The 22799-nt window shown below is 41.7% G+C and overlaps 1 protein-coding gene across 1 annotated transcript; it reads left to right on the forward strand.

Annotated features, from left to right (window-relative positions):
* Positions 1 to 11094: 11094 nt before the first annotated feature.
* On the forward strand, positions 11095 to 22434 carry LOC132514002 (odorant-binding protein-like). The gene is made up of 7 exons (XM_060138637.1): positions 11095 to 11141; positions 13216 to 13371; positions 13730 to 13734; positions 19337 to 19447; positions 20413 to 20514; positions 21378 to 21500; positions 22273 to 22434. The coding sequence occupies exons 1-6, from the start codon at positions 11095 to 11097 to the stop codon at positions 21497 to 21499; spliced, it is 543 nt and encodes a 180-aa protein (XP_059994620.1). The 3' UTR covers position 21500; positions 22273 to 22434.
* The last annotated feature ends 365 nt before the right edge of the window (positions 22435 to 22799 follow it).

The following is a 22799-nucleotide window of genomic DNA, read 5'->3' on the forward strand; positions in this document are numbered from 1 at the left end:
TGACTCGTGTATGATCAGTTATTAATAATACTGCATATTACTACAGAGAAGCTGAGGCCTGTATAAATTTTAATACTTATAAATCAGTTTAATCTTTTTGCCAAGGATACTCGTCTACCATGGCCAATACTTTGTCTAACTTACGACAGATTAACTTTCCTGACATAACATGGGTCTTTCCAAAGAATGATTTCAAGTGTGAGGTTATTTCTGACATTTTGGGGGGATTAATCTGTAATAACTGATATATATCATAATTTTGGCTTTCTGTTTTCTGGACAATTATGCTTATATTGGTCTTTTTGATAGATATATCCCTCCAAGTCTTTTTAATGTCTTTTTATTCTGTTTCATTGCATTGACTTTTCTTACACCTATCCTCTCTGTCTCTTCATTATTTTCCCTACAGGTTATATTCTTTCTTGCTTTTCTTTTCATTTCCATTTCTGTGATTTTTACTCTCTCTTCATGACAGTGTTATGTTGGTTCACGACCACATTCTGCTGTCTTCTTGCCATCTTTTTTTGAGTGATTGTATTTTGACTTTGTTTTCTTCCTTCATGGGTGTGAACTGCTTTATTAAAGATGTGTAAGTGTTCTAGAAAGTGGTGTATAAAATGTATTGTTTTTAAAACTCTTCAACCTTGTTTTTATATATGCCAAGATCCTTGTTCTGAAGTAGGTTATAATGTTACACCCATATACTTCCTTCAGACTTTGGGTATTAGTTCCTCATTATTCTGTACAATTTCTCCTCCACCTCTTTCCTGTTTTGTCTATCATTACTGCTGTCACTCTAAAATATGCAGACCTAGCCAGTATGGTCAGAGCAGACTTCTTACCATGACACTTACTGAGGTTATGGTTCAGGGGCAGAATTTAGTGGGATAGTTCTGAAAATTCCCTGCTCAAAATATCATCATTTTTCCCAGTGTGAATTAGAAGTAGAATAATTCAAAGGAAAAGAGAGAGTTTGCAGGGTTGGGTGAGCTCTTGGTTCAGTTTCGCTATCGTTATGAACAATCTGGGTTAAATTTACGTTGCCATCACTCCGAAGTACTGATGTGTTTTACTGAACTGGTGTTCACTGTACCAATTCTTTGCCATGGTCATTAGATGTGTCCCTACTTCACTTTCCTGGTTCCGGATAGCTGTACGGGTACTGTACACTTCTGTTCTAGTTAATAAATATAGCTTATTAACATGAGGTAACTCATTCAATCAATATCATTTCAATGATCAATAACATGTGAACCCTTAAAGTCTTATTTCAGGGACTTCCCTGGTGGAGCAGTGGTTAAGAATCCGCCTGCCAATGCAGGGGACACGGGTTCGAGCCCTGGTCCGGGAAGATCCCACATGCCGCAGAGCCACTAAGCCTGTGAGCTTCAACTACTGAGCCCGCGCACCACAACTACCGAAGCTGACACGTCTAGAGCCCGTGCTCTGCAACAAGAGAAGCCACTGCAATGAGAAGCCCATGCACCGCAACAAAGAGTAGCCCCTGCTCACCGCAACTAGAGAAACCCTGCATGCAGCAACAAAGACCCAACGCAGCCAAAAATAAATAATTATATTTTTTTAAAGTCTTATTTCAGGCAGGGAGATTCAAGTGGAAATCTGACAAGCTCCTCATTTGTGCCCTCAAGTAATCAAGTGATGGAGAAAGGAAAGTAATTATTTCATTGCAATACTGGTATATTTTTCTGCAGGATGCATACATATAGGACAGGGCTTTGTGAATGGGAATAAAAGTGTAAGAGAATGTTCTGGAAGGAGATGACATCGGACTGGACGCACTGAGGATGATAAGGCATCCACTAGGTAAGGGCTGGTGGTTTGTGGCAGAGGGTGCAGCATGTATCTTGCCAAGGCTCTGGAGACCGCACACCTCATGGACACAGTCGCTAGTAACTCAGGGACCCCGGACATGCATGGGAGTGGACGGACGCAGAGGTAGAAAAGGCAGGATGCTAACAGCAGCTGTAGAGATGGCAGAGAGATTCAGAATACAGCTGCGACATTTAATAGCAAGGGACCACGAGAAAGCCAAGATTTTAACTGCAAGCGTGGAAAGCAACAATGTGTGATTTTTGGCAAGAGACTCTTCAGCTGTGAGAGGATAAGGAAGTTCATTTTGAGCGGGCTAAGGAACGAATGGAAGATGAGAAAGGCGAGCAGTAGATGGAGATGACTCTAGGAGATGAGATGTCAAGAAAAGGAAGAAGGATACGACAACATTCAACGCCAGGACACCGCACAACGGCTTGTCCTGCAGTTCTGCTCTGCGCTGTAGGAGGTCTGGAAATGGACGCGATCTGAAGAAGCACGTTTGGGGAACATTGGCGGAGGTCGATTCCTGAGAATGTGGGGCAACCGTAAGATCCCGATTATGGCAAAGAATTCTGAAAATGGTAGAGAAATAATTGGACGGTGGGTGGATAACATTTCTTAAATTAAGGCAGAACCCCAAAATGGACTTGGCCACTGGAAATTCAAATCCTAGATTTGACGCTTAGCAGAAGTGAAGTGGGGACAGCATGTCTGACGGGCAGTGGCCACACTGTCAGCTTCATTTGTAAAAGGAAGATCATTCTTTTCTAATTTGACCAATGGCCTGAAAGCTGTGATGATGAGAACTGACAGCTTTAAATCTCTGGATATAATTTATCTGGGCACCAATGCGTATTTTGAAATGCATGGCTGTTTGAAAAAACACGAGAGTGAGGTATTACAAGGATTACAAGTGAACTGGGCAAAAGTTAAAGATTATTTAGGTACTTAAATGATAAATAGATGATAGATATAAGCTGAAGGTTTTATATATATGTGTGAAAATTAAGACTGAATGATCTATTGTGTTTTGTCTTACTGGAAAACTCTAACGCAGAGAGTGCTAATTAAGATGCCAATTGTTGCTGGCTTGAACAGGGTGACAGTATGCGTAAATTAAAAAAAACAAACGTACACTTAGTATATTCACTGAAGATTCTTCCATGTCTTTTTATGGCTTGAAAGCTCATTTCTTTTTAGCGCTGAGTAACAGACCCTTCTGTGGATGGAGCACGGTTTCTTTGTCCACTCACCTACTGCAGGACATCCTGGCTGCGTCTGAGTTTGGGCAATTATAAATGATGGTGCTATAAAGAGTACAGGCTGTGTGCTTCTAACTATGCGACATTCTGGAAAACCCCAAACCATGAGGACAATAAAAAGATCAGTGCTTGTCAGGGGTTAGGAGGGAGGGATGAGCACAGAGGATTCTGAGGGCACTGAAGCTCCCCTGGATGACATTACAATGGGGGACACGTGTCATTTCACACTTGTCCAAACCCACAGAACGGGCAACACCAGGAGTGAAGCCCGATGCAAACTAGGGACTTGAGGTGGTGATGACGCTTCAGTGTAGGTTCATCAGTTACAACAGCTGCATCCATGGGAGCTGCTGACACCAGAGAAGGCTGTGTCTGGGTGGGAGTGGGGGTATGGAAGCCGTCCCTTCCTCTCGATACTGCTGTGACCCTAGAATTGGTCTGAAAAATAACGTCTATATAAGAAAGCATCTTACCAAACAACCGAGCAACCCCCTTCCTACGTCCTTAACTCAAGAGAAACGAAAACCAGAATCACACACGAATCCGTTCGCGTATACTCCAGACAGCGTCAACTGGAAAGAAAGCGGACATCCCACAAAACACAACGAGATAAAAAGTGGAGTCTTTACACACACGTAGAATTGGACGCGGCTTTGGAACGGTTGGACACGTCAATACCTGCATCTCCGTGGTTGAGTGTCTAAGTTACCTGCTGAGCCACAAAGACAAACACAAAAAAGTACATGCTGTCTTATTTCCTATATTTGACATTCTGAAGCGTGTATGGTGACAGAAAACATGCCAATGGTTGCCTTAGGGCTACGAACAGCAGAAGGTTCTGTCTGAAAAAGGACCTGCGGGGATGTCTGGGGTTCTACGGGGGTTCTGTGCGTTGATTGTGGTGGGCTTGTGGCTACGCTAATTATACAACTTTTTCAAACTCACTAAACTGTGCACTTTCAATGGATGTAGTCCCAAATTCCTAACAGAGACACACGACTATATATAAAATAGGTAACAACAAGGACCTACTGTATACCACAGGGAACACTACTCAACATTCTATTATAACTTATACGGGAAAAGAATCTGAAAAAGGATACATATATATGTATAACTATCACTCCGTGGTGCAACGGAAACTAACACACACTGTAAATCAATTATACTTCAACAACAACAAAAAATATTTTAAAAAAAATTAAGTGGATGTAGTCCATTGTATGCATTAGACCTCAGCAAATTAGATGAAAAGTACAAGTTGACATAAACACATTCATACATCTGTGTAATACATACACTCAGTAAAGGTTAAAATCCAACATCACGCTCCTAGAAGAGATGCACAGTAGTTACAAGAATCCCTTAAGTTTAAAAGAAGTGGATTCGAGACCTCCCTGGTGGTCCAGTGGTTAAGACTCCACACTCCCAATGCAGGGGGCCCGGGTCTGATCCCTGGTCAGGGAACTAAGATCCCTCATGCCTGCCGCAACTAAGACCCGGGACAGCCACATAGATAAATAAATGTTAAAATAAATTAATTAATAAAAATAAAAATAAATAAGTGGATGGGAAACATCTACTATGCAACACGAGGCATAAGAAAGCTGAAGCAACTGTGTTAAAACCAGACAGGATAGGGCTTCCCTGGTGGCGCAGTGGTTGGGAGTCCGCCTGCCGATGCAGGGGACGCGGGTTCGTGCCCCGGTCCGGGAAGATCCCACATGCCGCGGAGCGGCTGGGCCCGTGAGCCATGGCCGCGGAGCCTGCGCGTCCGGAGCCTGTGCTCCGCAATGGGAGAGGCCACAACAGTGAGAGGCCCGCGTAACGCAGAAAAAAGAAAAAAAAAAAACAACACACAGGATAGACTTCAGGAATATACGAGTATCAAGGATCACTAATGATAAGGGGTTAAATCATCAGGAAAATATAACCGTATTACAGATGTATGTCTGCAAAGAACAGAGATTCAAAACAGAGGGAGCACCATTCTGAGAGATCTAACGTTGAAAACGGACAAATCCACAATTACAGATTCTGAGTTCAACCCTCCCCTCTCAGTAACTGGTGTAACAAATAAAGTATCACTAAGGGTAGAGGTGATGGGAGCTGCCCCCTCCGACACCTTGAAATAACTGACCTCCACCAAGTGCAGGACACATCCTCTCAAGGGCGCATGAAACACCCACCAGAATCAGCCACACTCTGGGCCATGAAATAAGTCATAACACGTTTTCAAAGACTGGAGTTCTATCAAGTGTAGTCGTTGATCAAAACAGAATTAAGTTAAAAATCAATGAAAACAACGACCTGGGAAATCCTTGAATATTTGGCAATTTAAGAGACATAGTTCTGCTTTGTACAACATGGGTCATAGAAGGACAAGAAGCATGAAAAACCCAACCTATTAAAAATGTGAGATGTAGCTAAAGCAGTAGCTAGAGGGATATTTATGGCTTTATACGCTCCTATGAGATTCTGTAAAGGATTAAAATCAACGTACTTTTTCTCTAAGAATCTAAAAGAAGAGCAAATTAAACCCAGCACAAGATGAAGGAAATAGTAGATATATGAATATATGAAATCATAAATCACTGGAAGAAATCAATACAGAATATATATGCTTTCAGATTAATTTTCAGTGCTCTACGATTTCTTTAGAGAGATGCCGGACACCTGGGAAATGCTTCCTTTTTTTTTTTTTTAATTTATTTATTTTTGGCTGTGTTGGGTCTCTGTTGCTTTACAGAGGCTTTCTCTACTTGCGACGAGCAGGGGCTACTCTTCGTTGCAGTGTGTGGGCATCTCACTGCAGTGGCTTCTCTTATTGCGAAGCACAGGCTCTAGGTGCACGGGCTCCAGTAGTTGTGGCACACGGGCTCAGTAGTTGTGGCTCACGGGCTCTAGAGCGCAGGCTCAGCAGTTGTGGCGCACGAACTTAGTTGCTCCACGGCATGTGGGATCTTCCCAGACCAGGGCTCGAACCCGTGTCCCCTGCATTGGCAGGCGGATTCTTAACCACTGAGACACCAGGGAAGTCCCTGCTTCCTAATTTTAATAAAAGTAAAGAGGTAGCAAAGGAAGAATGAGTTTCAGAAAAAATGGGCAGGATGAAGATTGGGTACACTGTGACATGACCCTTCTCGGTGACACACCAACATCATTGCTAAGATTCCTGACAAACCTACAGGAGCAGGGTCCTTGCGGGAACCAGCCAAGGAGAAGTTTTCTGTACGAAGATGGTCCCATGACACAGCAGTAGGCTTGTGTGTGGGCACCGGGAAGGTGGAGAGAAGCATGGGACAGAGCTGGGGACCTTTTAGAAACCACGGCTTGAGAGTGGACACATTACATGCTGTCCTTATGCAAATGTGTATTAGGCATTTTTATAAACATTGGTATAAAGTATTGAGGAAGCTTAGAAGACCCTTCCTTCTTCTGGGGAGCTTCCCATTCGTCTGGGAAAAGCAGGAAAACAAGTAAATAAATGTCTATTAGGTCAGATGTCGATGAGTCGTGGTGCGCAAAATAAAACGGAGAGAACAGCTGCGACAGACTACAGGTTTGAAGGAGGACGCCTTAACATAATCGAAGGAACATTGCTCCACACAGAAAGAAGGGCAAGGGCAGACACCTTGGGATGACCATGCTTCTGCCACTGGGAGATTAAGTGTGTGTCCTCGGTGGAGGGCTACAGAGCCTGTGAGGTCATGGAGGGTCTGGGGACCGGGTCAGCTGTGATCTTACAAGATTTACATGGACTTTGGGGTAGAAGTTTTCCCTGGGAAGACTTTGGAATTTTCTAAGTGGTGGCTAACATCACAATATTTGTACCTCTTCAGTGGTCACGATGCTTGCTTTGTTTGCAATACTTTTGCACAGCAAATGAGTTGAAATGGAAGCGCTTTGAAAAGAGGCCAGAAAAGATCGGGGTCGGAGCCTTTCCACTTTAGCCTGTGCCAAAGCTGTCCATTAATACTTTATGGAAAAGGCAGGGGAAAATTTAGTCTATTTTGCACAAACTATTGAAACCTCTGAAATATTTATTTTAAAAATAGCAAGCGATCTTTTTTTCTTTCTCCCCTGAAGAAAAATAAACAACCCTGTTCAACCAACTGCTCCCTCCTTGGAAACAACTGTCTTGGCCATTTACCAGCTCTCACGGAAAGTATGTTATGAATAGAAAGCCAACAGGCTATTTTAACTCAACTTACAAGCGGAACTTATCTTTTATCAGAGCTATACAGGAAAATCAGGGTCTTGCAATGTCCTGGAACTCTTGCACAGAACTGGTGAAAATTAGATGTGTTTCCTTTGAACTTCTGAAAATCTGCCCTTCCCCACATTTATAGAGAGACGTGGGACATGTAATTTCTCTGGTGTTTTTGTTTTGCTTTGCTCAACCGTAAGATATGCATAGGTGAGACCTTCAAAGGATGGATTAGTGTGAGGTTTCACACCAGTAAGGAGACATTTAAAATTTTCACTAAGTTTCTCTATGCATGCAAAAATCCTCTGCTTGGTTCAACTTAAATTTTATATATAATACTTATAATCAACATGTTTATGTTTAACATGAAAGTATATTATGCATTATATAAAAGTATACATTATACTATTATAAAATGATATGTAATATAATATATATTAAATATTTTATATATTTATATTGGAGACATTTATTATGTTTAATATATATTTACTATATATATCTTATGTTCATTCTGCTTCTCTGGAGCACCCTAATACAAGCTTCATGAGCAATTATTAAACCTTACGGATGCTTTTTAGATTTGCAAACAATATTATGGGGTTTGAGAAACATGTATTTGCTATATTTGATTGTTCCTCTCTCTTCTGAATCATTTGTTATACTGTTGATATTTATTTTGATTATTCCTCAATTAAAAAAGTGACTTTAGCACCTATTCCTCTCCAAATATGCCACGCTTCTCTCTTCTCCTCTTGCCAAATTCTTCAAGAGAGGTGTCTAAACAAGAGTACCCCTATCTCTCCTTTTCATGTCTCTCTGGAACGCACCTCAAAGCCAAGGGGAGGGTGGGGCTTATGGATGTCATACGGACAGCAGCCGACATGATGAGTGACCGGGATGCACCCACATTTCAACCATCTCCACACCGTGAAGTACGACGGATCACGTCAAGTTCTGACCTAATGACACGCCACATGCCACCTCTGAGAAGAAACTTGCAATGTCATTGTGGGGTTCGGTGCAAACTCCTGTTTTTCCTCTCTGCCCCGAGAATGGGCACTTCCCACAGAAAGAGCTATTTCTCCTCTGGTGTCCTGGAATGAGGAAACATGGAGCAGAGCCTTCCACGAGCTGCCGCGTGCATGGCCGGGAGCTGAAATAAACACTGACCCGTGTCGACTACCACTGACGCTGGGTGCTGGGGCCACCAGCCAAGCGGGCTGAGGAGGACGTCTGGTATGTTCTCACACATCACGCGTCCACACACAGACTCCACCACGTGCCCCGAAACGACCCAAGGTCCATCTTCTGAGTGTCAGAAGCCTGCAGGCAGACGTCTACATCTCCGGCTGTTCCTCCTCTCTCCCGATCTGCGCTCAATCTGCAAGCACCTGACGGAGGCTCTATTTCAAAGTGTTTGCAGAAACCAAACATAAGTCATTACTAATACCAGGACCACCAGGAACAAATACCACCCTCTCATCCATTGCTCTGATTTCCAACAAGACCCCTGAGTGGTCTCACCCGGCCCAGCCGCCGTTAAGAAGTGAAATATACAATCTGATTAAAGTTAACCTTACAGCATCACCTTTCTCCACTCAAAACTCACCGGGGGCTTTCTGTTTTGCTAAGGGTTAGAGACCACATTTCAAAAATGCTTCTGTGTCTCCACAGTTCTCCTGTCTGTATGTGACTTGCGAGGTACAGAGGGAAGCCCTGAGAATTTATGACCAATTGTTATTTAAACAGCTTATACATTACCTCAGTATATACGGTAATTTTATTTATGCCTTACCCCAAAGTAACACCTGTGTTTGGTCAAGTTCATCTGTAATGTATGGATAATAAGGGCCCTTATTTCAGAGGGTGGCTAAAAGAATCCCAAGAGATATGCCGAAAACATTTAGACCAAAGCTTAATATATAGCCTCCCAATAAGTTCAAAATATTTTCAAATTTCCAATTATTTTTTCTTGGATCCACCTTTTTTAAAATAATTCTTTCTAAATTCCAAATATATACGTACTTTCAAGTTCTCTTTTTACTTATGCTGTACTAAATTCAATGTTAAATGCATAATAACCTGTATGATTTTACTGTTGTGTCATTTGTGAGACTCCCTCAAAGTTTCAGCAAATAGAAAATTTTGGTTTGCTTTTTTAAAGTTCAAGCATTCTCCCATTGTTCTGCGAAATGTTTTTAGACAGAATAATTAGTTAAACTTGATGAATCTTGTTTTCCAAATGTTATATATCTTTTGTGATCGTTTATTGAAATGTTCTCTCAGTCCTGAAAGAAGCGTGTTGAACTCTCCCTCTCTAATTTTGCAATCGTAGTTCTGTCGATGTCTGCTCCGGTGATTTCAGGATTTAGTGTTCCTCATATGCTCTTTTGGATTGTTACACCTTCCTGGTGTGTTTCATCTTTTACTCTTCTCCACTGCTCCTTTTTTCCCCCCTTTCTTGCATGTTTTGCTAATTCTGTCTGATATTACTACAGCCATAACAGCTTACTTAAACTTAGTGTTTGTTGGGTTTTTATTAATTTTATCCTGAATGTGCACACAAGGTGTCTTGGTTCAGAAGTGGATTTCCTGTGAAGAATCTCACAGGAAATAATAAGTGCATTCCTGGGGTTTGCCCCAGTCCTCACCCAGGGGGGATGCAATGAGAAACAAGTCAATTATTCAAAGTAAAGAGCCTAACGCCCTGGGGAGCAGGAAAATGAGTTTTCTTTGTGTGGAGGAGTCAAAGGGGAAGCTGTCCTCTGAAGGAGTGGCTCCTTCCTCCAGCCTTTGGAACGTAAATGAAACCTCCCCAGGAGCCTGAGACACCTGCCTTTTTTGTCCCTACCAATGGCCATAAAAGGTCATGGGATCATTCCTCCTTGAAGTGTAAATACCCCAAGTGAATGAATACCAGTCTTCTAGGGACCTTGGGGCTTAACCAAAAGATAAGTCTGAGTTCTAACCAGTTACCTTTGGGGGAGATAAGAGAAATTTTATTATCCTGTTGGATCAGAGCAATTATTTCCTCCATTAGAAAAACAAATGGCTACACACCTAACCCTTATGGCATGTGAAAATGTTTCCAGGATTAGTGAAAGGTAACATTTCCTGATTTTATATCATATATACTTCCGTGTCCCACTGACTGAAGCTTTTTTGTTTTGTTTTCTTTAAAGAAACACTGAAAAAGCCAGAAAAGTTTTCTTTCTCCAAAATGATTTTTTTAGGATTTTCATGGTATATTCCTTTCCAGTGTTTGCATCTTTATATCCAAGAAGTATATCTGGTAAAGAACATACATTGTACATTTCTCACAGAGTCTGATTCTCTTTGTATGTTACATGGAGATAGTAAATTTTAAATAAGTTTATTACTGTATATGTATGTGCAAACATAGATGACAGATAAATTTAGGTAAATTATATACTATAATATAACATTTAATAGGATCTATCTACCTAGCTAGCTATTTGTCTATCTACATACAATTTCATTCTATCAATTTCAAGTTCTGTGTATTTCACCAAAATTAACAAATGAAAAAAGGTATTAGACTTAGTAGTCACTCTCTCGGGAATCTTTTCACTCAAGCGACTGTATGACTTGTCTTCCACTCATCAGATCTCTGCCCGGGTGCCCTGTGTTATGCTTCTATATAACTCTCATCAATCTCCTACACTGTGGGTTTATTCCTCTGTTTCCTGTCTCCCCTCTTGGAACAGAGCTCTGTGGATCTGTACCTGTGTGGGCCGCTGTTTTCTCTGCTGCAAGCCTAGAACAATGGCCTTCCCCCAGCCTGGGCTCAACAGAGACCTGCTGAACCCTGGGTATTGGCACCTGTGAAAATACCCACTTTCTGGACAGTGTGCATGGGGTAAGTGACTACTCTGCTCTCTGCTGTACTTTTTGAAACTGGAGCAGTTAATTTACAATGTTGCGTGAGCTTCGAGTGTAGAGCAAAATTATTCAGTTATATATATACATACTATACACTCTTCATACATACATTTTAAAAAATTTTCATTGCAGTATAGTGGCTTTACAATGTTGTGTTAGTTTCTGCTGTACAGCAAAGTGAATCAGCTCTACGTACACATCTATCCCGTCTTTTTTGGATGTCCTTCCCATTTAGGTCACCACAGAGCACTGAGTAGAGTTCCCTGTGCTATACGGCAGATTCTCATACATACACATTCTTTGTCAGATTCTTTTCCATTATAGGTTATTCCAAGACACTGAGCATCTGCTGTACTTTTTAATAGTTATTTTTTAAAAATCTGAGACACCCATTCATTCCACAGACACTGAATTTGTCTCCTAACACAGTCACCAGATGGCTACAATTTAGGAAGGTTCATTAAGTGCTGTCCTTGAGTGCAGGTAACCTGCTAGGCAGGATTTGAGAGGAAGCTCTCATACATTTCCAGCGTGACTTATTTGTGCTGAGAGTGGCTTTTTCCTCAAAGGCGGGACTAGCTAATATGGAACTCTAACTCAGGGACGAGGAGGGGGAAGAAATTCCACAGTCCATGGACAGTAAACATGGTGACAAACAACGGAGCTCGGAGCCATGGCCCCACAAGAACGCCATACCCGCCATGTGGCAAAATAAATACACACACCGAGACGAAAATAAAGAACAAACAGACACTGTGCACGTTAAAAGCAGTGCACGGATAATGGGGGAGACAGTGGTCCCTGCCCTTCCAGAGGGAAGCTGCCCCTCTGACGTTTGTACAAACTACGGGACTGTCTCCTCTAGTTGGGTCAATACCTATTTTCATGACTGAAACGGGCCACACACGTATCTTGAAGTTAGCACAGACACTGGAGGTGTGACCAGGGTTTGCATTTTTCCCCACCTGCATGGATGGATCTGTGGGATTCTGGATGGCCCGAGGGGCGCACAGGAGGCTTGGGGAGGAGAGATTTCTGGAGAGAAAACTGCGTGGCAAGATGAAGACCCTTGCTCCTGCTATCCCCATTTGGAGACCTGAGCCTGGCTCTTTCTGAGCCTGAAAACTTCTCCCTAACAATACTAAAGTTGAGACTAAAACATAATAATAGCAATAATAATAATAACTATTATTAGAATATGAAGCAACGAGTAGGGGCTGCTCTGGCTACACCAGCAAATGCCTGAGATCCCCTTGGAACGATACAGTGCCCTGTGGAATCCACGTAATCAATTATCAGGGGGCATTTTTCTAGGACATGCATTCTCAGTGGTGGCAATACTGCCCCTAAAAGGGGCCCAAAAGGGATTCCTTGTGGGTTAAAAAGAATCACGTTCTTGTATCTACAAAGCCCAGACACAAACAGTGTATGTAACCAGACAGACAGTTATTTCTGCTATTAAGATTTCATGGAGGTGGGGCTGGCTGAAGAAGAAAGATCTCAAAAGGCTCCTTGGAAAAAGGGGGTGTGATGGCTGTTTTATGGATGTACGTGTGAGTGTGTGTGTGTGCGTGTCCCTTTTGGAGCTTTATATACGTGTATCCAAATTTATCTGCCCCAAAGCCTAGCCATCTCCTCTGACTCACAATTACTCCATTACGTGGGTCCATATACACTTCTACTGAACATGTCTTCCACGGTCTCTGTGTATTTATATTGTCTTTTAATTGGGTCCTCGTCCATTTCTACTCTGCTTGTAAAAGAGAAGGTGAGCCAGCCAATTACCAGCTGCACTGCAGTTCCTGCATTTGATAACAGAGTGTAAGCTATTTCAGGAATATCTCCATTTCTTCCTTTACCACTGATTTGGGTAGTCACACAAGCTTATAAATCCTGCTTTGTTCAGTAAAGTTAGATAATTTGTGCTGATGTGCAAAAGAGAAAGGAAGCTCCTGAGGGATGATGTCAGACAAAATTAAAAGAGAGGAACTAAAATTTCTCCAGAGAATTTTGCTTTCACCTTTCAGGAGAATGGAAAACCCTTTACGTCGCATCCAATAACCCAGAGAAGACCAGTGAGAATGGGCCATTCAAGGTTTATATGCGTAATATTCATCTTGATGATGAAAATGACAGAGCAGCCTTCAACTTTTTTGTCAAGTAGCAAAAATAACGTAGAAGGAAACCACATATAAATCCCGAAGCCTGAGGGAGGGTCTGGCTTGCATGTTTGCAGGGAATTATCGGGATTATATGTCGAAAAGCATCACTCCCTGAGTTATGGGGCTGAGAAAGGTCTCTGGAGTTGTGGGATCAGGTCCGCTCTAGGCCTCCAGGGAATGTCCTGGAGCCTTTGCTTAGGGGGAGGAGTCCCAGAAGCTCCACTGGCATCAACTCATGACAGGAAAGAGGGACACAGCAGGGGGAAGAGGATCCTGCCGTCGACCCCCACAGTCCCACCCAGGGGCTTGAATCCTTCACGCGTAATTGGTGAGCGATGGTTCCCACTGTGCCCCAGAAGCTGTGGGCAGGTAGAGGACACGCAGTGTGCTCTGCCCTGAAAGGCTTACACGCAGCGATGTTCAATCGCGACTAAATTTATTAGAGCTCTTAGAGCCCCAAGTGCTACCCATGGAATGCTGGCTATACTGCAGGTGGTTTACTAAGAACTCAAACGAATAAGAGAAGATGAAGAAACACGCTTCTGACCTTCATTGGTGAAAGGAGAGTGAGGGATACAGATTCACATGCTAATAACAATACTGTACGTGAAATTCTACAATAATGTTATGGATGAGGTGGAAAGACGGCACCAGGAAGCTGGAGAGGGTGGGAACACGGGGAGTCTGAAACATTACATGAGGAATGTGACGCACACAGGATGCTTTGAAGGGGGACTGGGATTTCTAAACAAACAGCTCGGAAGAGAGAGAAATACGGCCATCCTCAGAGGCACCCATTCATTTAAAAACCCAGGAAATAGCAAATAGCATCAGGGAGCTGGGATAGTACGTGTGGAGGTCACTGTAAAAGCAGAGATTTAGAAATATTAGACTTCGTTCTGAAGACTCTTATATGCCCAACGACTCTCAGTTTCAACTTCCCCACAACAGAAATGGGTATCTATTGAGTTATGCAGAAGCAGTCAAATTCTACTTCTTTCTGATTATGCTTCTCCTATGAACTCTAGAAATATAAAAGAAACAAGGTTTGGATTCTCAAATTTAATTCTGAAGTTTCAGCTTCACCATATAGATCAATGGCAATGCCTTAAACTACGTAAGAATATTTTAGGAATTGTAGACCTTGGTGTCTGTCTCACATCTAAATTTTACGTTAAATTAGTAATAAATGTAAGCACATAATTTGATGATTTCGTCCTTGAAAGAACAGTTATTCCCACACTAACATTTAAGTTTAAGCAGAAGCCAAACATAAAGAAATGAAGCAGGAGGAATTATTTAAATCGAAGAAATATAGGGTATCCAAAAGCATCAAAGAGATCTCTTGTCGATAGGATTAAAATATATATTTATACTGTAGGTGTAACTTATGTTAATGTTTCCTTTTATCTGTCCTTTAAATCCAGGTATGATGGCATTGAGAAATATAGCTTAATAATTCAAAAACAGGGCAGTATAAAGAAAGAGGGCAAGTGCAAGGAAGAAATCTAGGAGGAAACAGAAGACTAAAGGAAATATTTCTATCAGTATAAATAACCAGGGCAAATTTACTGTCCAGAAGAGAGTCAAGCATAAAGGCTTGAAACTAAGGACAGAAAGTTATTAACCTGTTAGGAACTGAAAGAAATTGGAACTGGAGGAGAAGGGCAGCTTTTCCTATGATAAAAAAATGAAGAACAGATACCAAAAAATTATAAATAAATTGAAGTCTATTTCTGAAGACCTAATTTCTACCTATATACGTGTAATCCAACAATCTCTCCCTATTTTCACATACTTTGAAGAATAAAAACATTAAGAAAAAAATAACTAAGAGATTTATGCTTGGAGAGATTGGTTTATAAATATATATGATTGATCTATTATACAAAATATATAACTGGTTGTATACACATAATTATACACACACACACACATACATATCCTATCCCAGTACATGTATCTGTTAGTTCTCAGTATTTTTTTTTTTTAAGAATACATAACCTGGTTGTTTGCTATGTTTAGAATGTTGGTGCCCCATTTAATTGACATTACATGTGGGCACACTTTTAAAAATCAACTTTATTGAAGTTTATTTATCTGTAATTATATGCACCCTTGTGAAGGGCAAAGTTCAGTGAGTTTTGACATATGTGCACACCTGTGTAATCACCACCACAGTTAAGACATAAAACCTTTCCATCACCCCAGAAAATTCCCTCTCTCTCTGACCATGAAATGTCTACCGATCTAGCCAGAGGTAACAACTGATATGATTTTCCCACCTGTTCTCGAACTTCAAACAGTTATTCACTCTGCACCTTTTTCTCCTGGTTCTTTCACTCAGCGTAGTACTTTAAAAATGTATCCACCAGGGCTTCCCTGGTGGCGCAATGGTTGAGAGTCCGCCTGCCGATGCAGGGGACGCGGGTTCGTGCCCCGGTCCGGGAAGATCCCACGTGCCGCGGAGCGGCTGGGCCCGTGAGCCATGGCCGCTGAGCCTGCGCGTCCGGAGCCTGTGCTCCGCAACGGGAGAGGCCACAGCAGTGAGGGGCCCGCGTACCGCAAAAAAAGAAAAAAAAAAGTATCCACCAGGCTACATACACAAGGAGTCACATCTTTCACGGCCCAGTGAAAGGACAATGGGGATATAAATATTCGTACTTCGGCAGTCATTGGACAACTGTGTTATTATTCCCCACGTGTGATGACTCTAACTCTGATGTGAGTAGTTCTGTACTAACCTTTGTGCTGCCGTACACTCTCAGTCCTCTCGGGTAGGCGTGGAGTGGCTGCTTCCTAGTGCAAGTGTATGTTTAGCTACAGGAATCGGTAAAGTACCCAGTAACAATCCCTGTTGGACGATCACCACCCGTGTTTAAGGCATTCAACGGCAATACGTCCTTCTACAAACTTGGAATAAACATCGTCTGCAACTTCATCCAGTCTCATTGATGTAAAGTGGAATCTCACTGTGGTTTTAACTGGCTTTTCCCTAATGACGAATAATGGGGGTACACAGTTTCACACCGCCTTTCTTCTGGATGTGTCCTGTTCAATAATTTATCCAATTTTTGTTGGGTTATTTCCCCTTTTATTTGGGTTGTGTGCATCTTCATATATGACAAATAACATGTTTTTGTCTTACACTTACACACAGAGATACCTGAAGACAGCCTTTTGTTATACAGGTGACACATGTAATTATCTTATGTTACATGTACATAATTTAAGTCAGATGTGTATCATGTGTATTTCTGCATTTGCTTGTGCGTGTCTGAATGTGTTTGTATACACACGTGTGGCTTTCAGTGTTTAATTCTCTAAAAGGTTTTTTATAGAAGACATTTGTGTTTTGATGAAATTAAACTGTCTTCTTTATTTTTTTGGCTATCATATTATCTAATAAACCATTGCCAGGGTTGTGAGAACCCCTAAGGTCTGTCATGATGGCTAGACCTCTCAATTTCCAGAAAGTATTTAAAGGGAAGACTTGTTTTCTTCTTTTCTAAAATTCTAGATTTCTTCATGCTTATTTGGCTGTAAACGTGACCTGTTTATTTGCAGTTTATCTTTGGAACGTCTCACATTTTATGTGTAGACATGACATCCTTGCCTCCTGACAGCTACTTGATGTTAGACAACGTATTTCTTCTCTTTCGAATGTCACATCGTTCATAGCCACTAAAAGGATACCTGACACAGGGTCTAAAGAGGGTAAATCAGAGAAAATCCTAATTGTGTGTCACATTTTTATCACGGTAATCAATCAACTTGAAGATCTTTTGTTTTTAAGGTTCCACGGAAAATGCACAGAATTATATGCTAACAGAAGAAAGATAGGAGACAATGTTTGGCAAGTTGACTGTAAGTATGAGAGTGTTTCACTGGTAAAGGTCTATCAGGGTAGAAATCTTGGTCTCAACTTCCTTCAACCACTCCATATATCCGAATTCTTGTTCTATTAACAATCAGAGGTGTGACCAGGCACCAGTCCCTAAATCTTCCAAGCACTTGGTCATGAGCAAAGGGTTCAATCGCATGAATTGGACAGCCCGTCCCGATTAAGAGTGTTACTCATTGAGAGACTAAGCACGGGTGTGGAGAACTTGTATTTCATAAGGTTCTCAGTATATGAAACTGCTTCTACGTAATCTAAAACAACCTTAGGAACTAACGTCTCATGGGTCTATATTGAGTTTAGACATCAGTGCCACTCCATAGAGTACACTTTTAAAAAACAATCTTAGAACATCTTCATCCATCCAACGTCTGGTGGATGAATATAAATCCAAGGATATCATAAATGATTTCAATTCTCCAGTACAGTTCTTCATAAACACAGCTTCTGTTCAAAGCAATGGGGATGCTGGCTCAGATTTCTATCTCTAAGTCCTTTTTAATCCACTCATTCTGAATTTGGAATGGTCTAAGGGGTACGTATTGGATTAAAATTTAAACATGATCAACCCGTGGCTCCTACCCTTGCCTAACATAACCAACAGCAAAGTGACTGTACCATGAACACAAGTAAGGAAAACATATGCCTGAAACGTACCCCTACACATTCATCAGTAATTTTTAGATTGCGAGTAGATTTTTTTTAACTCCTGTATTAATTTTTCCTTTAGCTGATTCATTAATGCTTCTACTATATTTTCTTCACTTTTCTCCACTGCTGGAAATCATTTAAATGGATTTCGAAAGGGCAACTTGAGATGGAAGAGAAACAGAGTAGCTGGCCTTCTTGTGCAGGTCTCTTGGGAACTAGCTATTGGAAACGCACACCCCCCCCCTTTGATTTGGGGACTCTAATGTGTACCCACAGTATGCAGCGCACAGCAGTGGCTTTGATGGTGACGTGAGACCCGGAAGACAGATTTACTTTCACTGTCTCCATCACCTTCATTGCCTCTACAGCCTATCTAGTGATGCTGCAACGTCCACCTCTGTAAAAACCACGGCTATAACACAGGTGGGTCACTGAGGACCTGAAGAGATGCATAATCTGATTTAAACTGTCCCAATGTTACCCAAAGCTCATGGACTCACAGTGGGCTCGGGCAAGACGCATGTACCTGTCTGGGGCCGTGAGACTCTGAAGCTGTTTCGGCTATTTTTTCCTTTTTCTCAAGCAGACTAACGCTTTTTCAGTGTTTCAGACAAGGAGCAATGGTATCTGGGGTTTCAGGAACACAGCTGGGCACTTTTAGATCCTACCTGGATGAGCAATTCCAATAAGGTGTGAGGCAGGGCTCACGAGAGAATGCGTTTAGAGGGTTCAGAAGGAAAGTGAGGTAGGTCGCTGCTTGTTCTTTCCCAGATAAACAAGGCAGAGTGGACGGGCAGAGCCAGAGATGAAGGTGCAACCCTCCAGGTGGGGTGTGAGTTAACTGTTAGGTGGTCACTGCCTGCACATCCTAGCAGGTAAAACTGTCTTCATACCAATAGACATGGTGGTGGTCTCTACACATTTGTTAAGTAATAACCTAGACCGAGGGGCAGAGGAAACTCAATAATTAACATACGGTGTTCAGACGGTTCCCTGGTACAGGGTAGGCACTCAGGATCACAAAGTTTTGAGTGGTTTATTGACTTTGGTCCCAAAGAGAAGTCAATTCCATGGCTGGGATCATGGAAAACCAAAGAACTGTAGAATTGGGATCTGATGAATTGCTCACGTTGTTTAAAAAAAACTGTAGGATCCATTAAAAAACATCTTCTAGAAAACATCTTAGTAAGATAGCAAGGTGTAGCCAGTTTAATTGTATAAGAAGGTGGGAATGAGGAAAAGTCTTCCCTGCTTGCCTTCCTTTACTATCAGCTGTAGCATTGAGCACACCCACGGAGTGAGACAGAGATCAACACAGGATGTACGGTTGCTAATACCCTAGATGTGCCCTGATAAATCTAATCGACAGTAATTAACGTGGGGTTGTATATATGTATATTGTCTCTCACAGATGTAAGTAAAAATAAAATCAAAATTATTCCTCTCTCTGAAAATGCTCTGAGAATGTATAGTGTCAACATGGATGAACTAGACAAGACTACAAAACTTACTGGACTGACTGGTATGTATTACATCCTAATATTCCCACTGCCACTGTCACGTAACATTTCCATCATCAGTTTTTTTATTCAGAAAGTCAGTAAGTGCTGACAATATTCATTACTCAGGGTACAAGGCCTAGGTCTCTATGTTTACTGAGTTAACGACCCTGGAGAGTAATCTATCAAGAAAGAGGGGCTTGTAGGGGTGGGAAGTATCAGATCACCAGAAATTTCAAAATAATTCCCACCTGCTGAAATTAAAAAGTAAAATATGGAGTTTTACTAGGAATAGTTTAACATGTCAACTAATTTCAAGCCCTGGTTATAATCAGGCTGACCTCCATTTCTCCATTCAGGCCACTTTTCTAATGCATTCTGAGCCTTGGAACTGAAGCTTTAAAAATAAATCTTCATCTTGTTCAACTGTTCTGCTGCACTGTTAGGGATACTGGCATCACCCCAAATACCTGCACAGGGGCACTGAGAGATGTGTGTATCACTGGGACAATAGGTGTCTATTTCAGAAGAGGTATTGGGTAGAATGGTGGGGTAATTAGAGAATAAATTTTCTCCCATCACCCATCACCCTGTGTGACAGGGTGAGTGTGTCTCTGGAAGTGGACAATCGTGTTTCCAGTTTATCTCAGTCTAGAACAAGGCATGAGTGTCAGGTATAGATTCTAGGAGGTTGATAAAGGACCAAGTAGGGTCCACACTGTGATCACTGAGACCCAAATTCATAGACCTCCTGGTCAGCCTTTGGGGTCCTGCTGCTGATGCTAGATACTGCCTAGTTACAGCGTTGTATTGGGATTCATTCTCAAGACAGCAGACACCTGTGTCATGGGAAACGGTAACCGTTTGAGACTCTCTTACGTTGTACACCAAGCGAAATCTGATTTGCACATTCAATTCCTTGTTCTGTATTCAGACATTTCCCTGGGTTCTAACGGGCAAAATTCTGCTTCTGCATGGTGATTTTCAGGCAGAGGAACTAACATGGAAGAGGAAGACTTTGAGACGTTCAAGCAGATGACGAGAGAAGAGGGGACTCCGGAAGAAAATACTGTGAATGTCACGGAAGCTGGTAACAGAATTATACTTTTTCCTGAATGTATCATTCACCGGGTATGTCAATATGCTATCGGGAGACAAGTCGATTTATTTAAAACTTCCTCTTCCACGAGTAATCTTTTATAAAATCCATCACTTAAAAAAAAAGAAACTTTGGAAATACTGAGAAATGGTAGTAATCGGTGGTCCTTTGTTTCCTGCCGTTTTGATTTTCCCCAGTGGAAAAAAAGAGTGACTTCACCACCTAATTCTAAGTAAACACAGCCTGTTATTAATGCTCCTTCATGAAACAAATCAACAAGCACACGCTGTGATTTCACATGTGCCAAATTTTGTCAGTAATGATTTTGTGTCCCAGTAACTTAAATTCTGTCACTAGAGAACTTTTTCTGTTCCAGTAGGTAATTTCGCTTCTCTTGAGCCCTATTACATTTCAGATTTGTTGGTTGATTCATGCTGAGCCGTTCTGGTGAGACAGCCTTATCCTGCAGGAATCATGCCAACCACAGTCATTACAGAGAAGCAGGGATGTGGCCAGAAGTTGGTGGAAACTAGTTTGTGTTCCAGTCAGGCCTGACGTGATGGCTGTCCACACACATCCCAACTGCAGGAGGACTGGGGTTAAAGAGACCTCACACTTCCTGCAAGAACAATGTTTAATTCTGCCCCGCTCAAGGCCTTCCAACCACACTGTCTGAAACATGCGTTTGGTCTATAGTCCCCTTCAGAAGGTGACTTTGTTCTAGCGGAACCTTTAAACTTTCTAAACTAAGAGAGCCTCAGAAAACGACACTGATCTAGGCTAAAGATCAGTGTGTTTTTATTTTTCTGTTTGAAAACGGAAGGAAAAAAGCAAATAAAAACACTAGCTTCCAGGTGAATGTGATAAGAAAGATGTGGTACATATGTACAATGGAATATTACTCAGCCATAAAAAAGAAGGAAATAATGCCGTTTGCAGCAACATGGACAGACCTAGAGATGATCATACTGAGTGAAGTCAGGCAGAGAAAGACAAATACCATATGATATCGCCTATATGTGGAACCTAAAAACTGATACAAAAGAACGTACTTACAAAACAGAAACAGTCACAGAGAAAAAAACTTATAGTTACCAAAGTGGGAAAGGGGCGGGGACGGATACATTAGGAGCTTGGGATTGACATATACACACTACTATATATAAAATAAACAACAAGCACAGGGAACGATACACAATATTCTGTAATAACCTATATGGGGAAAGTCTGAGAAAGAATTGATATACCTATATGTATAACTCGATCACTTTGCTGTACACCTGAAACGAACACGATATTGTTAATCAACTATACTCCAAAATAAAAATTAAAAAATTCTCAAAGCCCCTGAAACTAACACGATATTGTAATCAACTATACTCCAAAACAAAAATTAAAAAAAAAATTCTCAAAGCCCCAAAAGACAAAACTTTTGGAATTAGGAGAGAAGTGTACCTCAGTCACAGAACTGGTAAACCAGTTTTAGATGAAACACCCACACGAGCATGAATCCTGAAATCAGAACTCCTAGAGCGGATCCCAAATGGGAAAGGTCCCACCGTATGTACATCCTTAGAAAAATTCCAAATGGATCCTCCCATGTCACAGAGATGTGTCCACCGGGAATCTGTCCATTGGATTCACAAACAGCTCCTCTACCCTTGGACGTCCTACTCCCTGAGGCTCACCCCTGTCGGCTGTCACACAGGCAACTCTACTAAACTGTGGTCCTGTTTTATTCACCTGCAGGATGTGTCACTGGGAACCAGGCATATCATCTCCTCCATGGAATCAAGGTCAACAACACGAAGACAACGTTCCTGGTTCCTGCAGAACAATCCCCCTTCTCTCTCCATCATCACACTCCCTTTCCCATTTCATCTCTCCTGGTCACCATTCATGTCCCATCTGGTGCTACTTGATTTCTGAGGGTTTAAATAAATAGATTTAATATATACCCTGCACATGTGTGTCTGTGCAGAAAGTCACCTAATTTAAAACACACACATATGCACCTTCAGTACCCAGGAAAATGTGCCTTTAATAGGATACATGCTCCATCAGACACAATTCTGATGAGGATTAAACACAGATGTCCTAGAGATGTCCAGGAGAGAAGGAGAAAAAGGACTAAACCATCACCGGACAGGGGACGGGGTCACGGATACTCATATTGTAGTGGGAGGGGCAGTCTCGTCGAGAAAAACGTCCCCAGAAAGCATCTTATTCATTACAGGAAGGGGAACTTGTGTTTGAATCACTGAGATTTATGCACA

The sequence above is a fragment of the Lagenorhynchus albirostris genome, chromosome X, assembly GCF_949774975.1.
Source record: "Lagenorhynchus albirostris chromosome X, mLagAlb1.1, whole genome shotgun sequence".
NCBI classification, from domain to species: Eukaryota; Metazoa; Chordata; class Mammalia; order Artiodactyla; family Delphinidae; genus Lagenorhynchus; species Lagenorhynchus albirostris.